Source organism: Ostrinia nubilalis, chromosome 23, assembly GCF_963855985.1.
Source record: "Ostrinia nubilalis chromosome 23, ilOstNubi1.1, whole genome shotgun sequence".
Lineage (NCBI taxonomy): Eukaryota > Metazoa > Arthropoda > Insecta > Lepidoptera > Crambidae > Ostrinia > Ostrinia nubilalis.
The window spans coordinates 10,606,884-10,624,932 of record NC_087110.1 but is presented as its reverse complement, the minus strand read 5'-3'; the positions used below and the strand labels follow the sequence as shown (position 1 = coordinate 10,624,932).

At 38.3% G+C, this 18,049-nt stretch overlaps 1 protein-coding gene across 1 annotated transcript; it reads right to left on the bottom strand.

Annotated features, from left to right (window-relative positions):
* Positions 1 to 8,773: 8,773 nt before the first annotated feature.
* Positions 8,774 to 17,354, bottom strand: LOC135083286 (phytanoyl-CoA dioxygenase, peroxisomal-like). Its single transcript, XM_063978027.1, has 8 exons — positions 17,272 to 17,354; positions 14,932 to 15,039; positions 14,139 to 14,250; positions 13,371 to 13,526; positions 12,629 to 12,775; positions 11,714 to 11,860; positions 10,324 to 10,464; positions 8,774 to 8,972 (listed from the first exon to the last, which is right to left on the bottom strand). Exons 1-8 carry the CDS (start codon positions 17,277 to 17,279, stop codon positions 8,919 to 8,921), a joined length of 873 nt encoding a protein of 290 aa, XP_063834097.1. The 5' UTR covers positions 17,280 to 17,354; the 3' UTR covers positions 8,774 to 8,918.
* Positions 17,355 to 18,049: the final 695 nt, after the last annotated feature.

The following is an 18,049-nucleotide window of genomic DNA, read 5'->3' as shown; positions in this document are numbered from 1 at the left end:
ACCGAAATTCAATTAGTATGTGCTCAGCGGTTGCTGTGACAACACGCTTGAGTGCAGTTTTATTTTTTGAAATATGCCATCCTATAGACGAAAATACTGTTCAAATAACTCCAGATACATATTAAGTAAAAATCAAGGAATGACTTTTTACCATTAAGTTGTACATTTATGCACTTTAAAACACTAATTTAATTTTAAATTGTTAATTACAAGGCGTCACCGCGGCGGCAGCCATTTTACGAAAATTTCAAAGAATAAAAATCGCAGACTTGACACTGACGCATAAATTAGTATACGAAAGGAAGGTTAAATACAGCAATAAAAAGGATTTTTTAAAGATTATAAGCACTTTGTATTGCACAAATTACTAATAGTCCCGTCCAGCCTCTTGTGTTAAGCTAAATACTTAAGCTTGGGTTACGGGTGGGCTCACACAATAGTCGTGCGGCATCATGGATCAAACTTGTTTGAATCTCACTGCTGTTGTTCGTATGCGACTGGTTAGTTAGTAAATCACCCTAATTATTGACACCTAGCTCACGAGATAGGCTAAAATTATAATAATTGTACAGTGCGTCTGGTCACCAGTGTCCGACCCGTTAGGGCGCAGTAATATGATCAATTTAATCGACAAATCCAGTATTAAAAAATTACAGCTATTTTAATTTTTTTAGTTTCTGAGTCCGGATGGATTCATTTATTTACCAAATCTACCGATGTACAGGACCTATGAGTATAAAAGTGATTCGTTCGACAGCTGAAAAAGTAAGCAATACGTTGTCATCAAAAGCTTCCATTTAAATTTCTTAGAAACACTTGAACGTAAAAAAAATGATGCTTCTTTTTAGATTTTTCAATGTTACAAAAAACTAGAAAGTTTTACATTTTTAGATGCACTAAGTCATTACCTAAAAACTGATATACCTTGGCTTTAAATCAATTAGTCTAGGTGCTAGCTACACAGGAGATGCAGCGGTGAAAAGGAGAGGTGGGAATAGTCCCGTAACTTCTACCTCACTGCTATTATACGTGTACTCAACCACTTAGATAGTTAACAATAGAGACAATAAAATAACTGAAAGTTTCTGACTTTCAGTTATTTTATTGGTTCTGGAGTGAAGGCGTGGGTCATCCCTAGATTTGTTCCTACCGTGACGAGTGGGAATTTTTCTAAAATCTCAAGATGGACTGACTGAAGATAGCAGGAAGACGCTGGGTGCAGGCCACTATCAACTGGGCGATGTGGAAATCATTAGAGGAGGCCTTTGTTCAGCAGTGGACGTCCAGTAGCTAAAATGATGATGACGATGTTTCCTTACAGTATCCAATTCAATAGGCAGAAACTAAACGTAAACGAAGTGTCGCCTCTGTAATGGTATCATTATCTATAACTCATAATATTTCGTGCGCTGTTGGATGACAGTTTTAAACTAGAGATGGGTAATTTTTTTATCGAATTAGAAAATACCAGTTAACGATTCTCAAGCGATTATCGATTACATTAGATTTTAATCGGGAAGAAAAATAATTAATGGCTTAAGCATCAGTATGAAGCCCATACGCACTTGTAGCACAAGTAACACGATTAGCCTCAGTCCCCTCAGTTGTGAATTCGGAATCGCCAGTTGTAATTTTAAAATCGCATCACAGAGTGAAGTAACTAACACCAAAAAACGGCAGAGCGAAGTGATTTAGAATGTTTCAACTGCTACGTTTTGTCACTTGTCTAGGAGGGCAAATTTTAGTCTAAGGGAGGGGAGCTTAGATTACATTACAGGAAACGCACAATATAATAAAAGAAAATAATGTAAGTAGCTGAACCTTTTTGCTATTGAGCACCATGAAAATTTAACACAATTTAGCCGATTTGTTTATTTTCACAATCGATTCACAATGTCTATGATGAGGCGACCGCAGGAACGTCACTATTGAGCATGTAAAAAAGTATTCAAAAATTTTTAAGAAAGTTTGCTTCATGGCTAAGTCTTTTTATATTCGGGACAAGATAGGGAACGCCAGTAATAAAATAAAAGAAACTTGGAATGTTATCAACCGAGAGACTGGTAAACTAAAACCAAGAGATAATGACTTTTCTCTCAAAGTTCACGATAATTTGATATCTGCAGATAAAGATGTAGCGGAAGCTTTTGATAAATTTTTTGGTAATATAGCTTCAGCAACAACTGCCAACTTAAAGTCATCTCCCTCCGAGGCTGAAGAAATATTGAAAACCCACGTGACACCCTGTGACTCGCACTTCTCTTTTAAACATATTACTCCTTTAGATATCACTAAAACTTTTAATCTTTTAAATGTAAAGAGTACAACTGATATCTGGGGCATCTCTGTCAAGATAGTCAAACACATTATTCATATAATTTCCCCACAGTTAGCGATCATATTCAATAATTGCATAGAGAAGGGAATCTTCCCCGACCTCATGAAACATAGTAGACTAATGCCATTATTTAAGTCTGGTAGTAAAACCGACCCTGGCAATTATAGACCCATTTCTATCTTGCCCGCTCTGAGCAAGATTTTTGAAAAAATCATACAGGAGCAACTTATGATTCACTTTGGCTCTAATAAACTATTTCATAGTGAACAATATGGTTTTACCAAGGGTCGTTCCACCACCGATGCCGGGGTTGCACTACTTAAACATATCTTCGAGGCTTGGGAGAATTGTGAAAATGCACTAGGGGTCTTCTGTGATCTCTCAAAAGCTTTTGACTGCGTAGAACATCAAACGCTAATTCGCAAACTGCACTTTTATGGGGTGAAGGACTCGGCTTTGGATTTAATACAATCCTATTTAAACTTTAGAGTTCAAAAAGTTGACATAAATGGTGTTTTGTCTTCTGGGTCACCTGTGAAAATGGGAGTTCCGCAGGGGTCAATTCTGGGTCCATTCTTGTTTCTTATATACATTAATGATCTACCATATTTTGTTAAGGACTCTTGCGAAATCGTGTTATTTGCTGATGACACATCTTTGATTTTTAATATTGATAGAAGTAAAAATAACTTTGACGATGTAAATAATGCACTAACAAGAGTTTTAAGTTGGTTCACTACAAATAATTTACAACTTAATGCAAAGAAAACAAAATGTATAAAATTCTCTTTGCCTAACGTAAAATCAGTTAGTACCCAAATAGAACTTAATAATAATGCCATCGATCTGGTAGACTCTACTGTTTTTCTGGGAATTACCCTGGATTCAAAACTCCAGTGGGGCCCCCATATAGAAACTCTGGCGGGAAAGCTCAGCTCAGCGGCTTTTGCAATAAAAAGGATACGGTCATTAACCGATGTTTCAACAGCTCGCTTAGTTTACTTTAGCTACTTTCATAGCCTAATGTCATATGGAATCATGCTATGGGGCAAAGCTGCAGATTTTGAAACAATATTTATTTTGCAAAAACGTGCGATAAGATACTTGTATAAAATGAAAGCAAGAGCGTCCCTTAGAGAATTGTTTAAAGAAATTGGCATTCTCACGGCCGCTTCACAATACATCTTAAACTGTATTCTATTTATTCAACAAAATATTAATGAATTCAAAAAGAAAAGTGATATTCACCAAATTAACACTAGAAATAAAAATAAATTGGCTATACCCGCTTTTAGACTTAATAAAGTGTTTGCCACTTTTATGGGACAAGGTATCCATTTTTATAACAAAGTCCCTGATAAATATAAAGAGCTACCGTATAATAAATTTAAAGGTATAGTTAAAGATCACATGCTTAAAAAAGCCTATTATACAACTCGAGATTTTCTTAATGATAAGTCATCCTGGGAGTAGGATTATGGTCCTCTCATGCTCGCACTAAAAATAATTAAAATGGAAAGTAATGTATAAACTAATAATAATTTCTCAAATGTTATAGTGTCATGCTTCTCAATCTGGACTGTTACTTAGCTTTATTATTAGTTTTTTTTAAAGAGATAACTTGGAATTGTCATTCTCACTAAAATGTCTCTGGGGTGGTGGCGTAGTGAGGCGGGTCGTTACATTCCCTCTAATATGGTCGAGTGAAGCGATGGCTGGTTCACTCGTCATGTCTGTGAACAGGCGCTGCTTTCGGGGACTGGTCAATCCAAGTTATTCAAATTTATGTATGCGAGTCATTTCTAGTAGTATCTTAATATGTAAGTCTAGATATTAGCACGTCACTACCTTGTTTAATATACCACGCAATCTTGTATACCCATTCTTATAAGATACACCATACAAGAATGCATGGTAAATTCAGTGAACTGCTCCTGAATCGAATGTACCTACTACTACTATTTATATTTATTTATATTAACCGGCAGACAGTGGTGACTGAGTTTGTTGCGGCGCTTCTTCTCAGCACTTGCCAAATGTTGGTCTCGAAGCGCTGGTAGGGTAAAAAGATTATGAGACATGTAGAGGCTCCTTAAGAGCAAAATGACGATTTGTAAGAACTATTTATTAGTCTAAACAAATAAAGAAATTTTGACTTTGACTTTGACTTATTCGTGCAATCCTATCAATGAAGTACGACATTTTCTGGTGCAGATTTTATCGCCATAAATTATGAAACTTGATAGTCATGGATTTGACTGACAGCTGTCCGTCAAATTCCCGCCCCGCACCCCGCACTGTACATATTTTGTTCGCGATGTCTGTTCTATACGTAGTAATATTACTTCAATGGAGGAAATACATGAATAAGCATGTTATTATATTTTGTGTTTCTAATATTATTCAGGCAGTTAAAAAATACTGCACAGTATTAATTTCACCACCGTTTTTACATATGATTTAATGTCTTTACAATGCAAATGGGTGAAGAATACGTGCGTGCGTCAATACTCGCTTGTGATTGTCCTGTCGATTTGGTATCTCAGGAGGGGTAGTCGCGCGTGTTTTGTTTTCGATGCAAACTCGCGGAGATGAACAGGCCTGGTATAACTAGCTGACCCGGCGAACTTTGTTCCGCCTTAATGGCAATAAATAAGCAGACTTTTTTTTTTAATTTCGAACGGGATAAAAAGTATCCTATGTCCTTCTCCTGGCTCTAAACTACCTCCCTGACAATTTTCAGCTAAATCGGTTCAGCCGTTCTTGAGTTATAAGTGGAGTAACTAACACGACTTTCTTTTATACAGTGTGAGTCACGTTAAAGTGTACATATGAAAATAGATGAAACTAGACCTATTTTTATCGACAAAAAAGAGGTCAAAAAATTTTTGAGATTTTTTTTTAATTGTTTATAGAATTTTTTTCTTCCAATTACTTATTGTAAAGAAAACGTAATAACTTTTAAACTAAACTAATAAAACTAATAAAATAAAAACAGTAATAATGCTAAATAACAGGCAATACTAAAAAAATACATAAAATACATAAAAAAGGCCAACAAATAATAAAAAATTAAACTTTTTGAAAAAAAACTGCTTTTAAATTCGTGTTTTTTTGGTTATTTGATAAATTTCTCCAAAAAATGCCCCTATAACCGGTGGTTTTTATTACTTTTTATTATTCTCTATCGTATTACCTTCGTAAAACCAAAAATCGCATGTCTCTATCCCTATCACAACGTTTGCAATGATCGTTTGAACTAAGCCTCTCCGGGCGCGCCATTCAACGCTTCGTTAACAACGAAACTGAAAATGGCTCTAGATTTGTTATTTTGATAAAGACAAGTTAGATTTCAAATAAAAACAAAAGATTTCAAAGTAAAATAAGCATTTTAGTTAAAATTAAAATTGTCTCTAACTGTAGCGGAGAAAAATGTTGTGGCAGGCCTTTGTTCAAACGATCATAGCAAATGTTGTAATAGGGATAGAGACATGCGATTTTTGGTTTTACAAAGATAATACGATAGAGAATAATACAAAGTAATAAAAACCACCTGTTATAGGGGCATTTTTTGGAGAAATTTATCAAATAACCAAAAAAACACGAATTTTAAAGCAGATTTTTTTCAAAAAGTGTCATTTTTTATTATTTGTTGGCCTTTTTTGTGTATTTTATGTATTTTTTTAGTATTGCCTGTTATTTAGCATTGTTACTGTTTTTATTTTATCAGGATATACCGCTTAGTTTAAAAGTTATTACGTTTTCTTTACAATAAGTAATTGGAAGAAAAAAAAATCTATAAAAAATTTAAAAAAAATCTCAAAAATTTTTTGACCTCTTTTTTGTCGATAAAAATAGGTCTAGTTTCATCTATTTTCATATGTACACTTTAACGTGACTCACACTGTATATATAGATAGATATTTGGGCAATGATTAGAAGTTGTTTCCACATCAGCCACACAGACAGTTTTTTTAGGATAGCTGCCAAAGCCACGATGACCCAAACTTCATGATTCCAACATTTTTTTTTTTTTTTTTTTTTTTATGTGATAGGAGGCAAACGAGCAAACGGATCACCTGATGGTAAGTGATTACCGTCGCCCATAGACACCCGCAGACCCAGGGGCGTTACAGGTGCGTTGCCGGCCTTTAAGGTAAAGATACGCTCTCCTCTTGAAAGCTTGCAGGTCGTATCCGTCCGGAAACACCGCAGACGACAGTCCATTCCACAGTTTGGTTGTACGGGGCAGAAAGTTTCTAGAGAAACGTACTGTTGTGGACTGCCAACCATCTAAGTGATGGGGGTGGAAGTGCTGTCGGGTAGATCGGTGGCGAAAAGTGGCGGCAGGAATAAGTCCGGATAATTCTTCGGAGCACTCCCCGTGATACATGCGATAGAATATGCACAGTGAGGATACATCTCTACGCAGCGCCAAGGGGTCAAGCCGATCCGAAATGTCCTGGCAGTCAACGATTCGAGCTGCTCTCCGTTCAATGCGGTCCAGAGGGAGAAGCTGGTACTGGGGCGCACCTGCCCAAAGATGAGAACAGTATTCCATATGAGGCCGAACCTGCGCCTTGTAAAGTTGCAGACGATGGGCTGGAGTGAAATACCGTCTCGATCTATTGAGCACACCAAGCTTCTTCGAGGCTAATTTAGCCTTACCCTCTAAATGACCACGGAACTGGACTTCGCTCGATATGTCGACACCAAGGATTCCGATATTGGCTGAGGCAGTTAGGGGAGTGCTCTCGAAACAGCGGGATACGACAAACGGCAACTTTTTGGCGGTGAACGCGCAAACTTGTGTCTTTGTAGGGTTAAATTGGACCAAATTGCGTCGACCCCAGTCTGAGACATCCTTCAAGGAGGTTTCAATGTCGGACACAAGTTTGTTGACACATTCTATCCTATATTGGAAGCATACGCTGACAAACCTTCAGCTTTTATAAAATGACGTAGGTCTGGCGTTCACCAGCTCTTAGTCTATAATATTTTGACCCTTGCCCATCTTTCCAGTGTTAAATTCTAAAAGAATCCAATTTAACCTGTTAACCCATTTAGACCGATAATTATTTTTGTAAATAAATATCGTTTTTTCAGCAAAAACTTACAAAGGGAAGCCTAATAATCGTGAAAAAAATATTTAAAAAAATAATCCATAAATAGGGGGCCGTGGGGAGCCCGTACCATATAGGGTACAGTAGGTCTATAAGCAAGCAAAACATAGTCGTTGTTCAAAGAAGATTTTTATTTATTTTTGTATGATATAAAATAAAAATAAAATCACATGATCACTAGTATCACACTTGGCATATCTTGTAAAACGTTTTCTGTGATACTAACCACATTTGGTTTTTTTTTCCTACCTTCTCCTAAGTTAGTGAGGATAGCTGAAGAAGACCTGGCTTCTTCTAATTTGTTACGTTTAGTGCTATCCATAATCGCATTTAGCAACACGATGATGGAAATTTAGCAAATCCATCGAAGAAAACTCTGAGGGTTATTATTTACATTGACAATATCTTTATCGCCTAAATCTTCGTCAATCTGATCATCATTAGCGGTCATCTGATAAGACAGCAGTAGAAAAATACCAAGACTGCTTTATGTTTGCTGAAATTATCAAATTTTTCATGAGTTGTGGCAATATAGTGAAGCATCAATAGCCTAAAACAAATAAAAATAATAAATATTAATTATATTTTTAGCATGATTTGCTCATGCATAGACCTACTGTACCTTATACGGTACACCTATTTTAGACTGGAATAAACCGTATAAAAATAATCGGAATAATATTTTTTTTGTAGTCATGATATCTATTGTACTCTATTTTAAAAATAAAATTGATAAATAACATAATTTACCATGAGTAATAAGAAATTATACCTTCTTACATACATTGTAAATATTTTTTTGGTTTTCTGTCGAGGAATTTCATAAATATTTCCGAAACCACTTGTTAAAACATATTTTAAAATATTTTTATGTAAAATAATCACTTTAAGCTTACCTACGGTAGAGCTAAATGGGTTAATAACTTTACCGGAATTTTTTGATTTAACGGAGGGGGTGAAATAGAATATCTGATCTAAGTTAGACAAAGAACCGTGTGATTAGCAGAAAGTTTGAACGGAACTTTAATCCAAGATTAACATGGTTTAAAAATTGCGATTAATTTTTACAGCGCACACAAATGGTAAAATCATTTACCCACCTAAAAAAATTATAGGATTGTATTATGAAAATGCACATTCGATAATAAGTTTTATTTCTCAGAAAGTTAAAATAATTTTAGAGTTGTCAAGTTATTGGCTAAAGGAATAGGAGAAAATGAAAATGGGAAAGAAAAACACCGTCAATTAATAAATTAAAATTATTTTATCAAAACAATATGTATGTAGGACGTAGGTGTACTAAAACCACAGATAAAATAACTAAAACTATATTTTTGTACTGCATCTAAACAACACCTTGATATGAAAATTATAAATAACTTGAAAAAATCTACAAATAACACCTTGATACTTGGTCTACAATATTAGTTAAATCTTTATTATTATAAGTTAAAAACTTATAATTTAGATTTTGATTTCCCAATCTTTTTGCTTCTGAATCGCCAGGCGTCCTGAAAGTAAAAAGAAATGGCATTTATCTTTAGAAATCCACTACTAAACATATCCCCCATAAAATGCACATAATAATAGGTATTAAATACTAATTTATTATTAAAATTACCTACCGTAAGTAATTTTACAGATAAATTAGTATTTACTTCGAGGGTTTCAAAGGTCACGAACGCGTGTAATTTGTATACATTGACTTGATTTTAATAATGTATATTTTGAACAACTTGTATATTGGTTAACAAGTCACAGAAGTCTTTGACTGACTAATATAAATAAACCAGGGTTTCCCAAAGTGGGCTACGCGAACCCCTTGGATTTCGACATTGAGGTTCGCGACAAGATGTCGTAATGGTGGCAGAATTAAAATTGTCCAAAATTACTTCTAAAATTGACTCTATTTGCGACAAGAAACAAGCATAATATTTTGCAATTTATTGAAATTAAACCCTTATTCTCTTCAATAGTCACACGTAATGTACACACACACGTACGTAACACGTAAACCTCTCTCTGGACTCAGGACCGACAGTGATGGCTGCGCAGGACCGGTCGTTAAGGAAATCCTTGGGAAATCATTTGTCCATTTTTATCTTTTGCTTGGAACGAATGAACCGAAAATCTACTGATCTGAGACAAACAGAGACCTGTCATCCGCTTTGTACTGGAGGGAAGTCGAACCTTAACTTCAAACTCTTCCTATGTTCTCCTGATTAATCGTTGCGGGTCCAATGACAGTTTATCTTTCCACCGGGACAAAATTGACCTTAACTGGTTGGGTTTTTGTTGGAGGTCAAGCTGTAGATCCTGGCTACACAGGAGTTGCAGCGGTGGGAACGAGAGGTGGGAATAGTTTTTGGTTTGAGACAAGTGATGCTGCCACTAAACCACAGATGTGGTTAAAAGGGTTTTCTTTTTCTTCTGCCTCGCAATTTATTTCTATCTTCTTTCCCAATTTATTTCTATCTCGAACGTCTTGTTCAACAGACAGACGGTTAAAATAGAGTATTATAGTATAATAGCCGGTATAATAAATATTCAAAACTGCCACGCGGTCTCGTGCTAGATGGGCGTCTTAAAGGCCACCTTCTTCAACGGGAGCGCGTGGTAAGTAACTTGCTTCTGAATGTATTGTAACTTCCTACTTTTTTATATTTTTAAACCGGCAGACAGTGGTGACTGAGTTTGTTGCGGCGCTTCTTCTCAGCACTTGCCAAATGTTTGTCTCGAAGCGCTGGTAGGGCAAAAAAAGAATGAGACATGTACTTATAGGCTCCTTAAGAGCATTTGACGATTTGCAAGTACTAATTTAATTAGTCTAAACAAATAAAGATAATTTTGATTTTGAATAACCTTATAGTTCGCGAACTCATAGCCCCTGCTCCTCAGCTCCTTCATGGCTTCAATGGCGAAGGGCTCCTGCACCGTCCCAGTCACGTCCACGTACGCGCATTCAGCTGACGCGTATACGTTGGTGATGGCTTTGCGGTATTTCTGGGAAAAGTAAACAACAAATGATGACATATGGTTCGGAAACGTGCTTTTCACTATACAGGGTGGAATTTTGTAATGCCACCTGGAGGGAAAGTACTCTTAATACTGTACATAGAAAATGTTACTGAAAGAAAACATTCCTTTATTTTTTAAAAGAAAGAGAATTGCATTCAAAAATTTTCGATTTTTTTTCGAAATTTCACTACCATATCATACAATTTTCTGTACATAATTAAAATAATTTAAGATTTCATGGTTTTCCTTTCATTTCATTTATCAAGTTTGTTAGAGAGATTTCATCCTTATACTTAAGCTGTGCCCTAACTGGGTCCACATTGTATAACTGCCTAAATTGTAAGACCTAATGTGAATGCTAATGTGGTTATGCAAAATAAACTATTGAGTATTGAACCCTAACGATCGATGCACTAAAAATACAGGGTGTCATTTTTAACAGATTTTAGTTGGTTCGATTCCCGGGTGTGGCAAGCAAATTTTTGGAAATCTTTGAATGCAGTTCTATTTCTTTTCAAAAATAAAAGATTGTTTTCCTTGAGAAAAAAAATCTATCTACAATATTAAGAGTACTTTCCCTCCAGGTGGCATCACAAAATTCCATCCTGTAGACCTTATGCTTCAACCACACCAACGCGTGCAGATTGCCATCGCCGGCGCGATCACGGCGCGATCATAGGCCAATGACAGGTCGCACGGACTGTCATGGGTCGCGCGACCTGACATAATGAGGGCTATCGTTTTTATACTTAACAGTTGGCACCCCTGGCGATTGACAGGACCTTACTCTACAGTGGCGCCATCTTGATGAGTGCAAATGCGATAGTCCTCCTACCACTTTAGCGCTCACCAGTTGGTGCCACTGTCTTCGCTACTAGCAAGTGACAGGACCTTACTCTACAGTGGCGCTAACTGGTGAGCGCTAAAACGATAGCCCTGATTGGCCTATGATCTCGCCGGCGATGGCGATCTGCACGCGTTGGTGTGGTTGAAGCTTTATACAGAAGCTTAAAGTGGCACAGCGTGCTATGTAAAGGGCTATGCTCGGTGTTTCTTTATTTACGAGATCGAATCAGAAAATTAAATGAAGATATCCGTAAACGAACTAAAGTCGCTGACATACACCGACGGATTAGCAAGCTGAAGTGCCAGTGCAGGCACAGACTGAGTTAAGCCGCTAGACCTAATAGTAATGTCAATTAATATTCTCTCTACAAAATTGTTAAGTATTTACCTTGGTGGTATTTGGGAACGAGCCGTGTATCAGCAAGGAGTTGATGAAGACAGTGTCTCCAGGCCTCATGGGCAGCGCCACCCACTTGTTCATTGGAGCAAGGAGGTCTAAATCTTTTATCGAGAAGAATAAGCTGTTGACGAAACCCTGTAAACCAATAAAGTTGTCGGTAATCAATAAATCATCATCATCAGGTCATTTAGTATCCACGGCAGAAGCTCGAGCTATTTCTTGTTGCATATCCCGAAATTGTTTCTTGTCTTTTCAACCGAATGACGTCCACTGCTGGACAAAGGCCTCCCCTAAGGATTTTCACAAAGTCTAGTCAAGCTTCCTGCTGCTCTTACTAGATCGTCGGTCCACCGACTGTACTATGTCTTCCAAAATTGAAATTGTCCCTTACCTTGATATTTCGAAAATGGTATGACCATTTTTAATTCAACCTATGTTATGTCTTTTATCCGGACTGTGTTTCTTATGTTTCTGCTCGATTTGTATGTTACGAAGATTAACCACAACGAAGAAGCTCTTGGCCTGTATCTCACCTGATGAAACTGTGATGATCAGGCGGATGGTTGAAGCGAACTTTACCCGGAATCCACAACCATAGGAACAGCTGGCTATCTTACCTCTGACTGCTGGAACACAAGCTGTTAACATTGTTGTTATGGCGACAGACTTCGGTAAGATAAAGGTAGCCAGTCGAACTTAAAACAAACCTCTGCGTTAGGGAATCGAACCCTCTGCGTTTGAAGCAGGTGGTCTTACCACTTGACCACAGAAGCGGATACGCCCTTCGTTCGTTCGTTTCAGCCGAAAGACGTCCACTGCTGGACAAAGGCCTCCCCCAAGGATTTCCACGAAGACCGCTCCTGCGCCTCTCGCATCCAGGCACCTCCAGATCGTCGCCCTTACCGGTAAGATATGCTCCTCGTATATGATATTAGCCTTGTGCGACCCCGGGATGACGAATAAGCAGCCGTTGTCTTGTGTGGCCTCATCTACGGCTGTCCAGGTCGTCAGGATCTTGTCTACTGGTCTCAGGGGTATGTGGTACACGTCCTGAAATGAATACGTCCTCTGATAAAACATACATATTGAGCCTGGAATCATTAAAAATGCCACACTCCCAGGCTTTTCTTGATACATTTAGGTACGCCCGTATTCACAAACATTACTATGAGGTCTCACAGTGCGCGTGGACGCACAAGGTGACACATGAAGCAATCACAGAGCTCCATTCAACGCTGTGCTTTCGATGGGCGTTAATTATTGAAATAAAATTATTTTTGATTTTGATTTTTAGGTGGTCGTCCAACGCTGTGCTTGCCGGTACATGGCCTCCATTCCAGAACCTGTCCTCTTAAACACCAGTTGCCAAAATCGTTGGTCTATACCATTGGTTCCCAAAGTGGGGGGCGCGCACCCCAGGGGAGGCGCAAAGACCTTTAAAGGGGGGCGCGGGCCATATGTGTACAGTGTGTACTTGAGTATAAAAAACCTACGACCGCTGCTGGGAGAATGCACTCCAGACTGCTCGACATGACCAATAAAATTAAATAATCTTGACTGGAGGAGGAATTTTTTGTATGGTCGAAAGGGGGCGCGTCTCAAATAAGTTTGGGAACCAATGGTCTACCTATACAGTCACTCTCACCTGGTGAGGAGGATGCCACGGAGTGCCCGGAGGCTTGTTGATGAGCATGCTGTTCATGATGACAGTGTCTTTTGTCAGCAGCTGTGACAGGACGTCCACCATCCGAGCGTCTTCAGTGTGCTTCTGGAACTCTGAGTCGTAACTCAATGAGTTAAGCTGGAATTAAAATAGTATTTTGTTATGAACATAATCATGGTCATTTAGTCTCCACTGCAGGAGTGCAACCCTCTTTAATGTACCTCTGGTACAATGCAAGATTTGGCCTACACTCCCTACGCCCAGACAGTTTAGAGAAGGGTTTCTTAAACGTTCGGCTCCACGAACCCCTGTTAAAGTTTCCATGGAGCTAATTAAACGCCCTTCCCCCAAAGAAATTAATAAAATTGACAATTGAAAAAATAAGGTTTTAATGTCAATAGATTGCCAAAGACATTTGAAGAAACAAGCACTGATTATTGTCGCAAATGGAGTAAATGTTTGCAGTAATTTTGGTCAATTTTAAGTCTGGCACCATTCCGCACCATTACGTAAATTTTGTCGTGAACCTACCGTCGAATTGCTAACCCCTAGGGGTTTGCGTGCCCCACTTTGAGAAACCCTGGGTTAGAAGATTGAAAAAATAAAAAGATTTGTCTCCCTTACCGGAGGCCCAATTGGGGGGGAATGGGATTTAAAAGGTTGGCAGCGCACTTGTGACTTCACTGATGTTGCGGGTGTACATGGGCGACGGTCTGTCGTCTGCCTCCTATCACATAAAAAAAAAAAAACCTTGTTGACATATTCTTCTGGAATATTCGTCTTCTTCTTCAATTCTAAGTCCTCGATGACCGCCATTCTGCCTCTTTTCACTTCTTTATTCACCACTTGCAGAAATCTCTTCCTGAAAACATTCGAGGACGTCAGTTTAATTTTACATTTTTATACCAATCAACATAATGTATACTGTATACCTATTACAAATTAATAAACACATAAATAATCACGTTACCGCGGCCTTTTCATGGCGAGAGTGAATAGGCACTTACAGGGTAGATATGTTACCATCCTATACTGCATCCCACTTAACACCAGGTGCGATTGTGGTCAAATACCTGCCTTGTTATCAGTAGCGGCCTAAGGGGCGGGCGGTGGGGCGGTCCGCCCCGGGTGTCGAGCATCAGGGGGTGACACAAGTCGCGCAGTTTAGTACTCTCTGGCGCATCTGCATGGCAAGTCTGCAGTGCGGTGTCTTTCAATCTTCGAATCGGTAGGTAACCCCAAAATCCTGGGGGTTACCAGGGGGTGCCTTAGGACTTATAACGGGAGGGGGGGGGGGGGTGACCGCCCCGGGTGCCAACCCACACTACGCCGCCATTGCTTGTTATGCATAAAAACCCTGGTTGTAAGCTAATACGAGAATGCATGTGTGGGCTCACCACACGAAGACTGGATTGTACCATCTTACTTTAACAAGAACAGACGTCAAAAGTCTGCCAAATTCCATACAAAAAACACCGGTTATGGTTAAAGTTGATGATAAAGGTGTCATGGTGTTTGCCTTGATGTGCTATGGCGGCGGTACCTTAAGTTTTCACAAGCCGCAGTGTCGTAGAACTGCCTGATGACCAGGTACCCATTATCAGCGAAGAACTGCTTCTCTTCAGCTGACAGCTTGTACTCACGAGCTGATCTGAAAGAGGTAAAGGTTTCCTGTTAAAAAGTCTTAGGATCTCGGGTTTCAGGAGTTAAAATTGTCGTTATAAATAAATGTCAAGAGTCATTAAATATCAGACAAAAGATACACTAGACGACCCGGTGAACTTCTTACCGCCAACAAAAATTCTATAGCCTATGTCCATCAGGGATAAGCTAGTATTCTCATATGGTACGTTGTCCACACTGGGCGAACGGGCTCGCGCGGCAAACCCGACATCCTGCTCACTCAAGAGCCCAGTTCGCCCAGTGCTGCAGTGTGACAGATTTTTTTTTCAAATTGGTCAAGTACCTAGTTGCGAAGCCTATACAAACAATAATATTTTTAATCTTTTCGATAGATAGTAAACACCCAGACCAAAAAAAAATACAAATGAAAATGTTTACATTGAGTGTGTTTTAGCAAAATTCTCAAGTGCAACTTCTACAACTTTGCCTACTATGTAATGCTAAATGGAAACATTTTTATTTGCCTAGATCTTTTCTATTATTTACAACAGGGCTGTCCAAACGGTTTGGATTATTGCGGCCCGTAGAATCTTTTTTATCTTCTGTAATTTTTTGGAGCACCTCAAATACATGGACGAAATAATCGTCGAATTTGTACGGCGTTTTGCAGATTTAAAAAAAATTGAGAGTGATATAGCACTCTTCACTCATCCATTAACGATCGCAGTTGAGAGTGTGAAGATTGATTATCAACTGAAACTGTGTGATCTACAATCAGACCCCTTTTACAAGGGCAGAACTGAAATAGGACTTGATTTTTTTAAGCTCCTCGCTGAACGTTTCCCGAAACTGACGAATTTCGGGCAAAAAATGGGCTCGATGATGGGCAGTACCTACCTTTGTGAGAGTGCATATTCAACAATGAAGCTTAAATGGAAATACAGGTCTTTATTGACAGATACTTCACTTTTAAACATGCACTGCGCCTAGCTACTACTAATATTGAGGTTGATGTTGACAGAATTGTAAAAGAAAAATTAATGAAAAAGTAGATAATAAATAACGATATTATTATTACCAGTATTTTATTTTTATAAATATTTTGCGGCCCACCAATGTATTTAGTCATTTTTATTGGCCCTGGGTCCCATCTAGTTTGGACATCCCTGATTTACAAGAAGTATCAAAATATGTTTATCCCTTTACGGAAACCAATTATATCCTAAACAATGTGATTGCCTTAATCTTAATGTCTCTATCAATGATTACCCTGATCGCTTTTATTATTCTATTCTTAGAGTTAATAGATTCTCTACTATTGCTCAAACTCACGCAATTTCATTTAGATAGAAGTAAGCAAGTTTAGAGATAATTAAGGCAATTTTATTCATGTTTCGTTCGTTCGTTTCAGCCGAAAGACGTCCACTGTTGGACAAAGGCCTGCCGCAAGGATTTCCGCAAAGACCGGTCCTGCGCCGCTCGCATCCAGGAGCCTCCCGTGACCTTCACCAGATCGTCGGTCCACCTAGTGGGAGGCCTGCCCACGCTACGTCTTCCGGCTCGTGGTCGCCACTCAAGAACTTTCCTGCCCAGGGGCCGTCAGCTATTCATGTTTATATCGTAGTTATTAGGGAATGATCTTACTATGGGCCTTATAAGAAGGCTTAGGGTCACCCAAAGAGCTATGGAGCGTGCTATGCTCGGAGTTTCCATGCGTGATCAAATCAGAATTTTCAGAAATGAGGAGATAACAATACCAAAGTGACCGACATAGCCTATCTACAGATTTCCTAAAATCAAGTGACAGTGGGCGGGGCACATACCTAACTGTGTCCCGCCCGCTGGGGCAGAAAAGTTCTCGAGTGGCGACCACGGGCCGAAAGGCTTGTGTGGGCAGGCCCCCCACTAGGTGGACCGACGATCTGGCGATTACAGGTCGAAAAATGAAATAATGTAAATTCGAAAATATGTTCAGATACTTTTTCGTAAAAAGAGGTTTATAATAATTTTTAATTACATTATTTTTACTGGGATTTATAAATTCAAATTCTTTGTTTTTAGGTAGGTATTAGGGCTTTTTCAGGGCATTTATTTTATGCGTCCCAAATGTATCTTGCCCTACCACCACTTCGGGACAATATATCGTCTGAAAATGCTTAAATTTTACTTTACTTTTTTTGGCAAAAAATTAAAATCAGACTCGAAATTAAACCAAATAAAACTCATATAAATACTTGTGTATAATAATAGAAAAACTTACTTTTCCATGGTCTTCAATCCACTGGCTTTCACGACCGACTGTCTTCACTGTGCGTGGTTATAAGTAATTATAAGTGCGGTTGAAAAAGTTTATATTGTGATGAGATAAGTAGGTGACGTTGATGTGACCTAGCTGAGCCCGCGCCTTCGTCCCTGAGCTGAGTTGCACCACCTGATACAGGATGGAATTTTGTAATGCCACCTGTAGGGAAAGTACTTTTAATACTGTAGATAGAAAATTTTACTCAAAGAAAACATTTCTTTATTTATGAAAAGAAAGAGAACTGCATTCAAAGATTTTCGAATTTTTTTCGTTCACTATCATCCCATACAATTTTATGTAAATAAGTAATTTAAGATTTCATGATTTTCCACTCATTTGATTTATCAAGCTTGTTAGAGAAATTTCATCCTTATACTCGTACAACCCTAGCGTTCGATGCAATAAAAATACAGGATGTAATTTTTTACATATTTTAGTTGGTTCGATTCCCGGGTGTGGCAATAACATTTTGGGAAATCTTTGAACGCAGTTCAATTTCTTTTCATAAATCAAGGAATGTTTCCTTTGAGTAAAATTTTCTATCTACACTATTAAGAGTACTTTCCCTCCAGGTGGCATTACAAAATTCCACCCTGAACAACACTATGACGTTAACTGGTGTTTTTGTATGGATGGAGTAACAGACTTTTGACGTTTGTCAAAGTTAAAGTAAGATGGTGCAACTAAGCTTAAGAGAGACTTTGTAAAGAGAAATATAAAAGGAAGGTTTTCTCTT